We start from the raw sequence: 10,860 nt of genomic DNA, 5'->3' as shown, positions 1-10,860 counted from the left end.
CTCCACTGGCGGGTTGAGTGGTTCACTTCAGCAGGGAATAGTCAGCCTTGCATCCCTGGGCTGCACTCTGGGACTTGCCCAGGTGACCGGCTGAGCCAGGCCAAAGAAGGCTAAATCTGAGGCCTCTACTCTGCCCTTGGGCCCGGAAGTCTAGAACAGACGTCTTTGTGCTCAAGCGAATGGGTCAAAATGGGGAAATAGCTAAGCCAGACCAGGGAGCTGCTAGGAGCCTTCTCGATAAGGCCAGGGGTCTGGAGTGGGTCCTAGGCTTGCTGGCCTCAGCATCTACACAGGAGCAACACTCTCTCTCCCCAACGGGTTCCATGTGACAACCAGCTTCCCATAATGGATGATGGGCCTGTAAGAGGCCTGTGGCTTTGCCCCAGCTCAGTGTCAAATAGACCCGGGTGATCAGGTTTGTCCACAATGTCTATTTGTTCTAAAATCTCCTGAAATCACTTTTTACCAACTCCGAACATTTCGTGGTTTCCAGGGAAGGGGGCATGGGTGTCTCGGAGAGAGATTTGATGCTTCAAGATTTCAAAAAAAGAGAAAAAAAATGGAATGGTCCATCCCAGTAGCAACATGGAGGCAAAATAGATGTGCTATATTCCAGTTGCAGTGTGATGGGGAAACTGCTTTTCATCTCACCCCAGCTTGGGGTGGGGTAAGAGTTCAACTGGACACCGGTAGCGGCCCAACTGCAAAGGAAGATTGTGTGTGTGTGTGTGTGTGTGTGTGTGTGTGTGTACACGCCGATGGGGGGCAGATGGTGTGCGGTTTAGCAGATCCTTCACTGGCCAAATGTGAGCTAGGAGCTCCGAGTTCTGGTTTGGGCTCCTCCTCAACCTTGGACAAGGGAAGGGACCTTGAACAGATCACCATCCTGCCCTGCAAATGTTTTAGCAGCTTTAAAGCTATCTCAGGCTCAGGCTTCCAGCCCTAACCGCTGTGATCTGTCTATTCTGTCTATCCTTTTCTCCAGACACTACAAACCTGCTGCGTCCCCCTACTCCATCCCCAGGCAAGGGGCAGTTTGCGCTGGAATTGCCTCTCTAGTACCAGCTGTGGCTAGACTGACCCTGTCCCGCACCACTGTCTTCTCCACCCAACTCTGCTTAAGCTGGAGCTGCGGAAGGCTGGTGTGCACCCTCCTCGCGTCCTGACTCCAGCTGGGGAAGCCATCTGCCCGACAGGCCTGACAGATTCTATGGCCGACTCAGCTCTCAGGCCACACTCAGCGTTGCGGTTCACCCGATCAGAGGTGTTTAGCGTGGCCTACGAGACCTCTGAACTGGTGGAACCCCTAAGCCCCGGCGCCGATCTCTGCAGCAAGGTGGCTCTGAGGTTGCAGCATGTCCCCCCGAAACTCTAGTCCCCCACCTCCAGCTGCTGGGACCTGCAGGGTCCCGGGGCTAAGGTCCGGGTCGGAGATTCCAGACCCTAACGACCGCATCGCCCCAGCAAGCCAAGCGGCCTTTACAAACCATAGTAAACATTTTATTTACAAGTCTGTGGCATCCTAAGTGCATCGCGTCTTTCCGCCACGACCCCTAATGCGGGGAGGACTGTTTAGTCCAACGCTTCACAGGGCGAGCTGCTTGTATCCAGGCAGAAGTGTTCCGCCGGCGCTGGGAGCCTGGCGAGAGGCACTCCGATTCCCCTCGGCTCTGGGCGGGGTGGGCTGCACCGGTCGGGGCAGCGATGCGCGAGCTGGGACTCCGCCGCTGAGTCTCCGGCCCTGGCCCCGCCGCCACTGGAAAGTAGGCACAGAATCCAGCCCACATTGGAAGGCTGGGAGCCTGCACGAAGGGCCCCGCGTCTCCTCCAACCTCGTCCAGTCTACAGGCCGCCGAGCGGCGCCGGGGCGGGCTCGGGGCTTTTGGGGGCGCTGCCAAGGGCTGGCTGGGGCGCAGGGAGCAGCTCCGAGGCGCCGCCGCCGCTGCCGCTGCCGTGGCCGCCGGAGCTCCCGGCGCCGCCGGTGCTGCCGCTACTGAGGACGCCGAAGTTAAAACCGCCGCCGCCGCCGCCGCCGCTCCCCGCACTGCCTCCGCTGCTGGCGGCGAGGAGGGCGCCGGCGGCCGAGGCCTTGATGACCGTCGTTTGGTGCAGAGACCGCTCGGCCCCTTCAGTCCGCTCCGTGTCGCTGGGGGCCATGTCCAGAGACTCGGAGTCGCTACTCTCGCTCTCAGCCTCGCCCTCCGAGCGGCTGGGGCTCCGCTCCTCCTGCTCGCCGTCGCCAGCCGGGACTCCGCCCGACGGTTTCTCGCCAGCCTCCTTGTCTTTGTCCTTCTGGGCCTGGGCCTCCTTGGAGTGTCGCCACTTCATCCGCCGGTTCTGGAACCACACCTTCACCTGCGCCGCGCCGCACCGCACCGGGAGACAAGAAGGGACACGGAGGTGAGACGCAGGCTCGCTCCTATCCGACTTGCGCGCATCCCGGAGCACTCCCAAAGGCGGGAAAGCGTCGCTAGTCGTCCCCAGCACCTCTACCACAGGCCAGGTACTGTGCTAGAAGCAGGGACCGAGAGGCAGCCCAGGGAAACCACGAGGATCACCAGAGATCCTCGCCTAGGGAAGCAACTAGGACTGTTTCTCAAAATGTGGCCCTCCGACTTCTAGCCTGCAGTGACCTGGATGCCTGTTGCAAAGGCAGATCCCTGCACCTTGCCCTCAACCTAGGGAGGATCAATGCTCTAAATCGATGCTTCTTAACCCCACTTGAGCCAGGACCCCCCCCTCCCACGAATCTGATTACAATTATGGACCCCTGACCCAGAAAAATGCACATATATACCCAAGATTTTGCACACAGTTTCAAGGGTTTGGTGACCCAATGTTAAGAATCCCTGCTAAGTTGGCCCCCTCCTCTACTGCCACTACCCAAGGCAAGTCCCTACAAAAACAATTCTTTTTAAGGAGCAACCGTGGAAAACAAAGGGGGAAGGGGGTTCAAAGAGTTAATCCCAGTGGGGTGGAACACCAATGGACCTTCTATAAAAGAGCATTTCCTTGGCATGTGTGTACCCAGACGCTGATAAGGACCCTGCCCCTGCCCAGGATAAACTAATCCTTCTGTGGGCTCAGAGAACACTGGAATTAAACCTGTGCAAAGTGGAGGAAGGGGGTAGGGATGGGGCGGAGAATCTATATAAATATATAATCCCCTGGGGGACCCAATGCGTTCACACAAGTTCCAGCTTCCCTTTTAAAAATAACATCCACAGCTGGTGGAAAACGGCTGGGCTCTTCCAGTGTGTGTGCTGGGGAGGAGAGTTGTGTGATGGAGGACAGAAGCACCCAGGGAGCAAGGGCCATTGTGGTGAGGTGTTCCAGAACGGTGACTCTTCTATTTTCAAAACTTAAAAAAAAAAAAAAAGGTCTTGAACTCGAGAAAAGAAAAAAATATTGAATTCAGGCACAATAGATTTGCTATTTGAAGATTTGTCTTGGGAAAAAAAAAAAAAACTCAACTAGGCAGAACCTGGTGAAATGCTCTTGGGCATTCTAAGAAAATCTCTTTTTCTTTCTCTTCCTCACTTCCCCCTCCCATTATGCCGTTAGAAAATCGGACTGACTGTGGCTGCTCCAAGTGGACTTCTTGCCCTACTGGGGCTAAGTAATTCCGTTTGAAATAATGTTTTCACTTCCTCACAACTGGGGATTTCACAATCCAGCAGCAGCAGGAGGAGGGGGAGGGAGGGAGGACAGGAGGGGGAAAAAACAACAACAACAATCTCTTGACTTTGGATTTTTATCTCTTCTGAAATAAACTGCCTCCTACAGCAAATTGTGCTACAGTCGAGTATATAATTATTATCTCCTGCTGCCTATTTGCTTTCTCGGCAACATGCTTTCGCTTGTTGGCCAAAATAAACACGCAGCGCTTGTTGACAAACCTCTTTGGGGATGGGCTATTCTTTCCGTCCTTCTCCCCCACCCCTTCCTCTCTCCTGTCTCAAATTGAGAAGTCCACGAAGTCTCCTGAAATTCGAGACCTAGTGTTTCCACCGCAAAAGGAGAGTCAGCCGGCGGAGGGGGCCTTGGGGCTAGGCTGAGAGCTGCTGCCCGTCCAGGGGGCTGTGCATCGGGGCCGGAGCTGGCTTACCTGGGCGTCGGTGAGACCCAGCATCGCGGCCAGCTGCTTTCGGTCTGGCTTGGTCACGTACTTCTGAATCTCAAACCTTTTCTCCAGGCCCTTCCTCTGCAGGTTGGAGAAGACCGCCCGTGACCACGAGCGCTTTCTCTTGTACGTCTGCGGCATGGTGTCCTTCGTGAGCACAGCGTAGGGACCTGCCACCATGCGGGAGCAAGAGAGAGACAGCAGGACCCAGTTAGTGCCCTGTCCGCGGCCTGCGCGCCTGGGGCTCACCGTGATGCCTGAACTTGTTTTACGTTAACAGTCGGCTCTGAAAGCCCTTCACGCAGACACAGAATGGCCTCTCTCAGGAGGAAATGTACGGCTCTTAAGACCATAGGCGGAAGGCCTAACGCGAGTGTGGAGTGGAGAAGCCCGGCGTTGCATCGATTAATTCCAAAGTAAAGACGTAAACCGAATGCATGCTAAGAGCAGGCGAAAATGCGCCTCGGCCTAAAGGATCTAAAGATGACAGCCACTGTGTGTGTGTGTGTGTGTGTGTGTGTGTGTGTGTGTGTGTGTACTCGCATCCATGCCCATCGGCGCAGACGGAACCTTCCGGCAAATGTTTGAGGTCGTTCCAAAATGAGTGTATGTTAATAACACCACCACTTGCTGCATTTTCAAACCACCCTCTCGGGCGAAAAGACTAGGGAAACCCCCCCAGCCCACCCGCTCGCCCACACTTTCTTCCCTCCCCAGGCTCCCCACCCCTTAACCCCGGGAGCCGACCAAAGAGTGAGCTAGCTCACTGAGAAATCTTTCGGTTTCTCTCCGGACGTGGTAGCCTCCCGCATCAACTCCGGGATTGCTACACCTCGGTGGCCACGTGATACTCCAGTCCTAAGTGTTTTGGCAGTCGACCTGCCCGTTAGGCCGTCGCTCAGGAGGGTTTCCGTACCTGGAAAGGTGTCTTGAAACTGATGCTGAACTGAACTTCTCGGGTTCGAGCTTAGGGGACTCAGGATGGCGGAAGCCTCGTTAATGGGATCTAGAGACGCGAAGAACTGGCCGGTGGAGGGCTGCAGAGCGGGGAGGTGCATCCCCGCGGGCCGCCCGCCGGTTAGCAGCGACGTGAGATCTGGGGACGAGGGAAAAGAAGCGCTGTTACCCCTCCGGCAAACCCACACTCACACTCTCTGGGACTTGTTCGTCTCCTCCCCCACCCCTCCGTTCCGTTTTCCTGAAGGGAAGTGGTGAGAGACCTCTGTCTCCGTGCCGCCGAGACGCCTCTCTCCTGACAGTGGCCCAGGGGCACTGCACGAAATGTTCCTGTGTGTCCCACAGGTCCACGTCCACGCACACAGCTAGGAAGGACTTCAGGTAAAGAGGCCTGAACGAAGTCACTTTCAGGTGCCTTCCAAGAATTCCACAGACCTAAACTGTCCCTCCAAAGGATCCCTCACCCTGCTCTCTCCTCTTGGGAGTTTAGAGTCAATATTGTTCATCTATATTCCTTGGGTGGAATTTCACTAGAAATCAGACCAATGGACGGGAAAGTGTTCCCCAAAAGGGCTTTTCCTGCCAAATAATGTAGTCCTCTTTGTAGATACGTGATTAAAGAGACAGAGAGATGATAGTCATTTTAGCTAATATTTACACCAACCGTTTCTATGAATACTGATTCTGTGACATGTGTTTTTAAAGCATCTCTGGGTTCTTCTTCCTCCTTTTTTTTTTTTTAATGTAGAGCAGGTGAGTTTTAAACCTAATGTTTCATAGTCTCCTTACAACTCATTTTCTTCTCCCTCATTTTACCGATTTGTCCTTAATTGTAAAAACACTCAAAGGAATCCCAAATGGCCCAGGGATCGGGGAGTGCGTCAGTGCCCTGGTCAGAGGCCTGCAGCCTCTCGCCCAAGACCTACCTCTCAGTGTGTTGCCTTCCTTGACTTTTGGGTCAAATTCTGCAGACAAAATGCGGTCAATTCCAAATTTGAGGTCCTTGCTGGAGGGGGCCGGGGCGGAAGCGCTATGGTGGGGATTCGGGACCAGCCGCGACCCGGAGGCCGGGGGCTGCAAGCCTCCAGCCCGGGGTGGAGGCGGAGGCTGTTGCTGCTGCGGTTGCTGCTGCTGCGGTGGCTGTTGTGGGTGATGGTGGTGGTAGGCGGCTGAGAGCGGGGACAGCCGCGGAGGGAAGCCAGCCGGGACTTCGGAGGGCGCCACCACTGGGGTGGGTCGAAGCGGGGATCTGGCGGCAGCTTGAAAAGAGGCGTGCGGGTGAGCCGATCCCAAGTGCGCGGTGAGGGCAGCGGCCGAGGCCCCCGCCAGACCCTCCGGAGCCGCCCCCGTCTCCCCAACGCCGGCGTGCAGGATGTCCGCGATGCAGAAGGAGGGTTTCTTGACGGCGGCGGGGTCCAGGGGGAAGGAGCAGCCGCCCGGGCCGGCGGAGGAACAGTAGGCGGCCGACCAGAGGCTGAAGTTGGACGCGTAGAAGGGAGCCAGCCCGGCGGCGAACATTCTGGCGGGGTGCACGGAGCTGCCGCCGCGGCCTGGCCGGGCCGGGTGGGTGGGTAGGTGCGCGGGGAGGGGCGCGCTAAGTCCAGGAGGAGGCGGCAGCCCAGCCGGGGATGATCCGCTTACTCTTCTCCGTCCGAACTGAAGGGAGGCCAGGGAGCCCTAACGCCACCGAGGGAGGAGGCGAGGGCCGGATCCCGGCCTCTCACGGCCTCGGCCCCTGGCCTCACTTTAAAGGCGGCGCGGCGCCCGCGCTCCCCGCGGGCTGTAGGCGAGCGAGGGGTGCTGGAGCGGCTAGGCGGGCGGGGGCCGCGGCTCCACAAACGCCAGGGAAGCCGGGGAGACAGGAGCCGGGCACCGAAAGAAACACTCAAACAGCTAAGCCTTAACAGATAAATTTAAAACAATAATAGTCCGTTAGTTTAAAAAGAAAAAAAAAAGTAATAAGAAGAAAAAAAAAACTCCTCTCTAAAAACTCCCAAAGTTTTGGCAGGAGCTTTCGAGTCAGACCCAGGGTAGGACCTCGATCCGAGCGATCATTGGCCATCCTGGTGACCAATGGGAGCGGGAAGTGGAGGGGAACTGGGAAAGAGGGCGTGGCCCGCCCCTTCGGCCACGCCCCGGCCACGCCAAACTGTTTTCTGCTGCCGCGTGGGCTGTGCTTGGTCGGGCGCGTCCTTCTCCAAAGGGTAGGGGACCTCGAACCGCGGCTCCAGGGAGTTCTAACTCCCACTAACTTCTGCAGCTCCGAACCGGCACCAGGCGTGGAGAGTTGGTCACAGCGCTCCTGGAGCTCGCGCCTAGGGAAGCTGGTGCTCCCGCAGATTATCGCGGGTGCAAGGCCCGCCTTCTGGAACGCTGGCGGCGCCCTAGGTTTCCCTCCTGTTTACATCACTCGGGCCAGATTTTTCTCCAGTCGGCCTTTATCCCGAGAGTCGGTGTCTTCTACAAAGCTCCGTCCTTCGTGGGTCCCCGCCCCCACGCTGCCCTGCTCTGCTCTCGCGCGGGACTGCGGCGGCACTGGGTCCGCTTCCCTGCCTCGGAGATCCTCAGGGAAGAGAGGAGGGGCGGTCGCAAATTAGCTGTATTCCGAGCTGTCACACACTGACAACTTGAACCAGGAACTTTTCAAACAAAATAAGATGGATGTCTCCGAATGTCTCTCTTGGACGCAGCCAACCTGAGCCTCGGAGACAACAAAACAAGCAGCCATCCGAAACCCGGGAGAGCGGCACGCGCGTCCCCTCCTTTGCTGCACCTTGTAGGAAATGTCACTCTCCCTCCTCCGCCACATCCCCGATCACGTGGGGTCCATTGTTTTGCAAGGGCCCTCAAGAGTAGATTTCCTTGGGGTTAAATACTACTTTCAATGCTGTGACTATTTCTCCAGGGAACCCCCTGGGCCTGGTCGCAGGAGAAGCTGCAGTGGTGACCGACGTCTTCACTTCGGACTTCGGGTCTTCAGAGCGCATAGTGGGTGTAGTGCGGGGTTTTCTGCAACACCAACGTCTCTATTTTAAGAATTCGTTCTCTTTTAAATTATAGTCAGAGTGGATTTCCCCACCCCTCTCCCAAACAAACCACAGGCCACCTAGATGAGCTCTTCTCGCACATTTTCAGGAAGAAAATAAAATAATAATAATAATACCGAAACAGAGAAATCTTTTGTTTTCGATTGTCCTAATAAGCGTCTCCTAACAGAACAGCATCTTCTGTGGCGTTTTCCTCCCCAGACTTTCAATATAGTTGCAATAAAGCTTCTGTGGCTTTTTTTTTTTTCCACTTCAGTATTTACAGGTCTTACCGAAGAAATCCAGGAAGGCAACTGAATTTGCCATGCCTATCTCGAGTTCAGGATTCGGCTAATGAATTTGGTTTCTAGCCTCTGGTTGCAGATGCTGTCATTTTAAGCTTTTGACTATGTCCTGGAAAGTATCGATCACTGATCAATCATTTGTGACCAGCCAGCACTGAGAACAACCGCCGCCCCCCTGCCCCCCACACACACCAGCTTCTGTCTGTCTCTGTCTCTCCCTCCCTCTTTTACTAATGGGGTTTCTTGCCTTGCTTCGTGCAACCTCAGCCCCGACAGAGGTGTTATGTCCAGAGATGGAAAAGAGGGGGGTGATCTGCTGAGGTGAAGGGCACCTGGGGCGAGAGAAACGCAGGAAGACCAGTCCTTCTGTTTCTAGCCAGAGGCCAAGGGGTAGACAGGCATAAAGCCACTCGAGGTGTTGGACCCTCCTTGAAAGGCTCCAGTGCAGGCTTTGCAGGAAAAGGCTGAGGATTCTGGCGAGACTCCTGTGGGAGGGCGCGGCCTCAGTATAACTTCACTGCCCTCGGGGAAAAACACTAGCGCGAGCTTGGTAAGGGTGGCCTTAAGCCCTCTCTTCCTCTCTTTTCCGGTGTCACTTCCAATTCCGCTGCAAACATTGAAACCGCGGCCTAAGCACAAACTCACAGTTCGAAAAGAGGCGCTAACATTTAGGCCTCACCCCCGGCAGCCGGCCGGCAAATAAGACGCGACCCTCGGGAGTGGGTGCGGGGTACAGGCTGGGCGGAACGCGGGCTCTCCGGCTTTCCAGCGGCGTCCACTACCCGCCTCTGCAGCATTTCAAGGCCCCGGGCAGGAGGCAGGAAGGGTGAGGACGAGGCCCGAGGGCGACTTTTCCCCCGCAGACTCTTAGCCCCGCCTCCCGCTCCTCTCTCCCGGCAAAACCCGCGGCTTGATTGTAAATTGCAACTTGGCCCGCGCGCCCTTCTGCTCTCCCAGACTCTCGGCTTCATTGCAACCGCATCAGCACCACCCAGACCCACCCGGAGCTCCCTGAGGGAAACGCGAAAAAGGAAACCTTTGGAACGACCTCCTGCCTCCCCTCCACACTCCTTCCCAGGCCCAGGCTTCGGCTCTGCGGGCCCCTCTCCCTCTTTTGAGTCCGCAGAATCCCCTCCTCCTCCTTACTCCCCCCACCCCACCCCTCAGAACCAAGAAAGCAGCAGGAAACCCTGGACTCGCCGGAGTTCAGGTCATCTCCTGTTTTTTGATGGGCTCAAACTCGGACTAAATGAGCGGATGTGCCTGCAAGATTGGTCTCAAAATAGAAGCGCCCTTAGTATTTTAGGATACTGCAGAAATCCTTATTTCTTCCGGAGAAAAACTCTATAATGACTCCTAGCACTTCCCCTTTCAATATTTGTGCAACTTTATCTCCACCGACAAGTTGCTCGGGTGACGCAAATCCGCCCTTGTGTATTACAACTACCAAAATAAATGCGCGGAAATCAATTCCCTTCTAGCAATGAAAATATAAATATACAGCTGCGACTTTCCCCTTTAATCTTTGCTTTCCGAGCGGCTCCGGGCTGTGGCGAAATTAACTGGTCCAGAGCAATTGAGACGGGGGGGGGGGGTGGGGGGGAGATGGGGGGAGGCCCTGGGGGCAGAGGCGAGGGCTCCGGGGGCCTGGTAGCCGCGGATTCCGGGCTCCCCCAGGAGTGAAGAGGGCCTGACTAAGCCGAATTAACTTGAGCTTAAATGTGGCTGCACCGTCCTTTGAGGAAGCTCAGACGAAAAGACGACTTTGTCTGAGGTTGCATAGCTGCACCGGCAAATTACAGTTGACAATAGAGCAACAGAGGTAGTCGTTTATACTGAAAGGTTAAACAGCTTTGGGTGGGGGGCGCGCTAGATGGGGAGATACCATAATAGCAGGGGTTTCAGATCAATTCTGATGGCTGTCTTTAATGTTTACACCCTCCCCTTCTAAATCACAGGTTTATGCATTGAAGGGAGAGATGGGTCTCATTACCCTTTGGTTGTCCTATCTTCTGAGTCTCCATCCTTAAATCACCAATGCTTGGGAACACAGATACACACCAAACGAGCATAAAAGCTCAAGGAGAGTGAATGTTGAGCTTTGCTTATTACATAACATAACTCTTCAAGGGCTTAACCTGTCCAGATGTGCTTTCTGCTTTTGGACTCTGGAAAAAAAATAATGTACAAGCTACACCCCCCAACACACACCCTTAATTTCAAATATTCATTCAAACAAAGAAAGAGATGGAAATAATTAAATATTCAGTCAGAACGAGGAGGAAGCAGCTTCCCTAGCTATCAGGATATGAGAGGTTTGCAGCAATGTAGGAATCTGAGTATATTCTGCCTGTCATTCTGCTAGCTGAAGATTTACAGACTGCTGGGCCCAGTGCTTGATTTTAGCGGTCAGTGCGGGCCTTCTCTTCCTTGTGATGCTAGATACTAG

At 55.3% G+C, this 10,860-nt stretch overlaps 1 protein-coding gene across 1 annotated transcript; it reads right to left on the bottom strand.

Moving 5' to 3' along the window:
* Window positions 1–1,478: 1,478 nt before the first annotated feature.
* Window positions 1,479–9,100, bottom strand: HLX (H2.0 like homeobox). Its single transcript, XM_082349535.1, has 4 exons — window positions 6,007–9,100; window positions 5,040–5,219; window positions 4,109–4,293; window positions 1,479–2,355 (listed from the first exon to the last, which is right to left on the bottom strand). Exons 1-4 carry the CDS (start codon window positions 6,596–6,598, stop codon window positions 1,843–1,845), a joined length of 1,470 nt encoding a protein of 489 aa, XP_082205661.1. The 5' UTR covers window positions 6,599–9,100; the 3' UTR covers window positions 1,479–1,842.
* Window positions 9,101–10,860: the final 1,760 nt, after the last annotated feature.

Source organism: Balaenoptera borealis (genome assembly GCF_965194805.1).
Source record: "Balaenoptera borealis genome assembly, chromosome: 1".
In the NCBI taxonomy this organism is placed as follows: Eukaryota; Metazoa; Chordata; class Mammalia; order Artiodactyla; family Balaenopteridae; genus Balaenoptera; species Balaenoptera borealis.
This window is presented reverse-complemented; position numbering and strand designations above follow the sequence as displayed.

Coding starts and splice junctions, on each gene's coding strand:
- HLX (XM_082349535.1), bottom strand. CDS start 6,598: ATGTTCGCCGCCGGGCTGGCTCCCTTCTACGCGTCCAACTTCAGCCTC. Junction 5,220..6,006: donor GGAAGGCAACACACTGAGAG/GTAGGTCTTGGG, acceptor CCTCGTCCCCAG/ATCTCACGTCGCTGCTAACC. Junction 4,294..5,039: donor GTTTCAAGACACCTTTCCAG/GTACGGAAACCC, acceptor GCATGGTGGCAG/GTCCCTACGCTGTGCTCACG.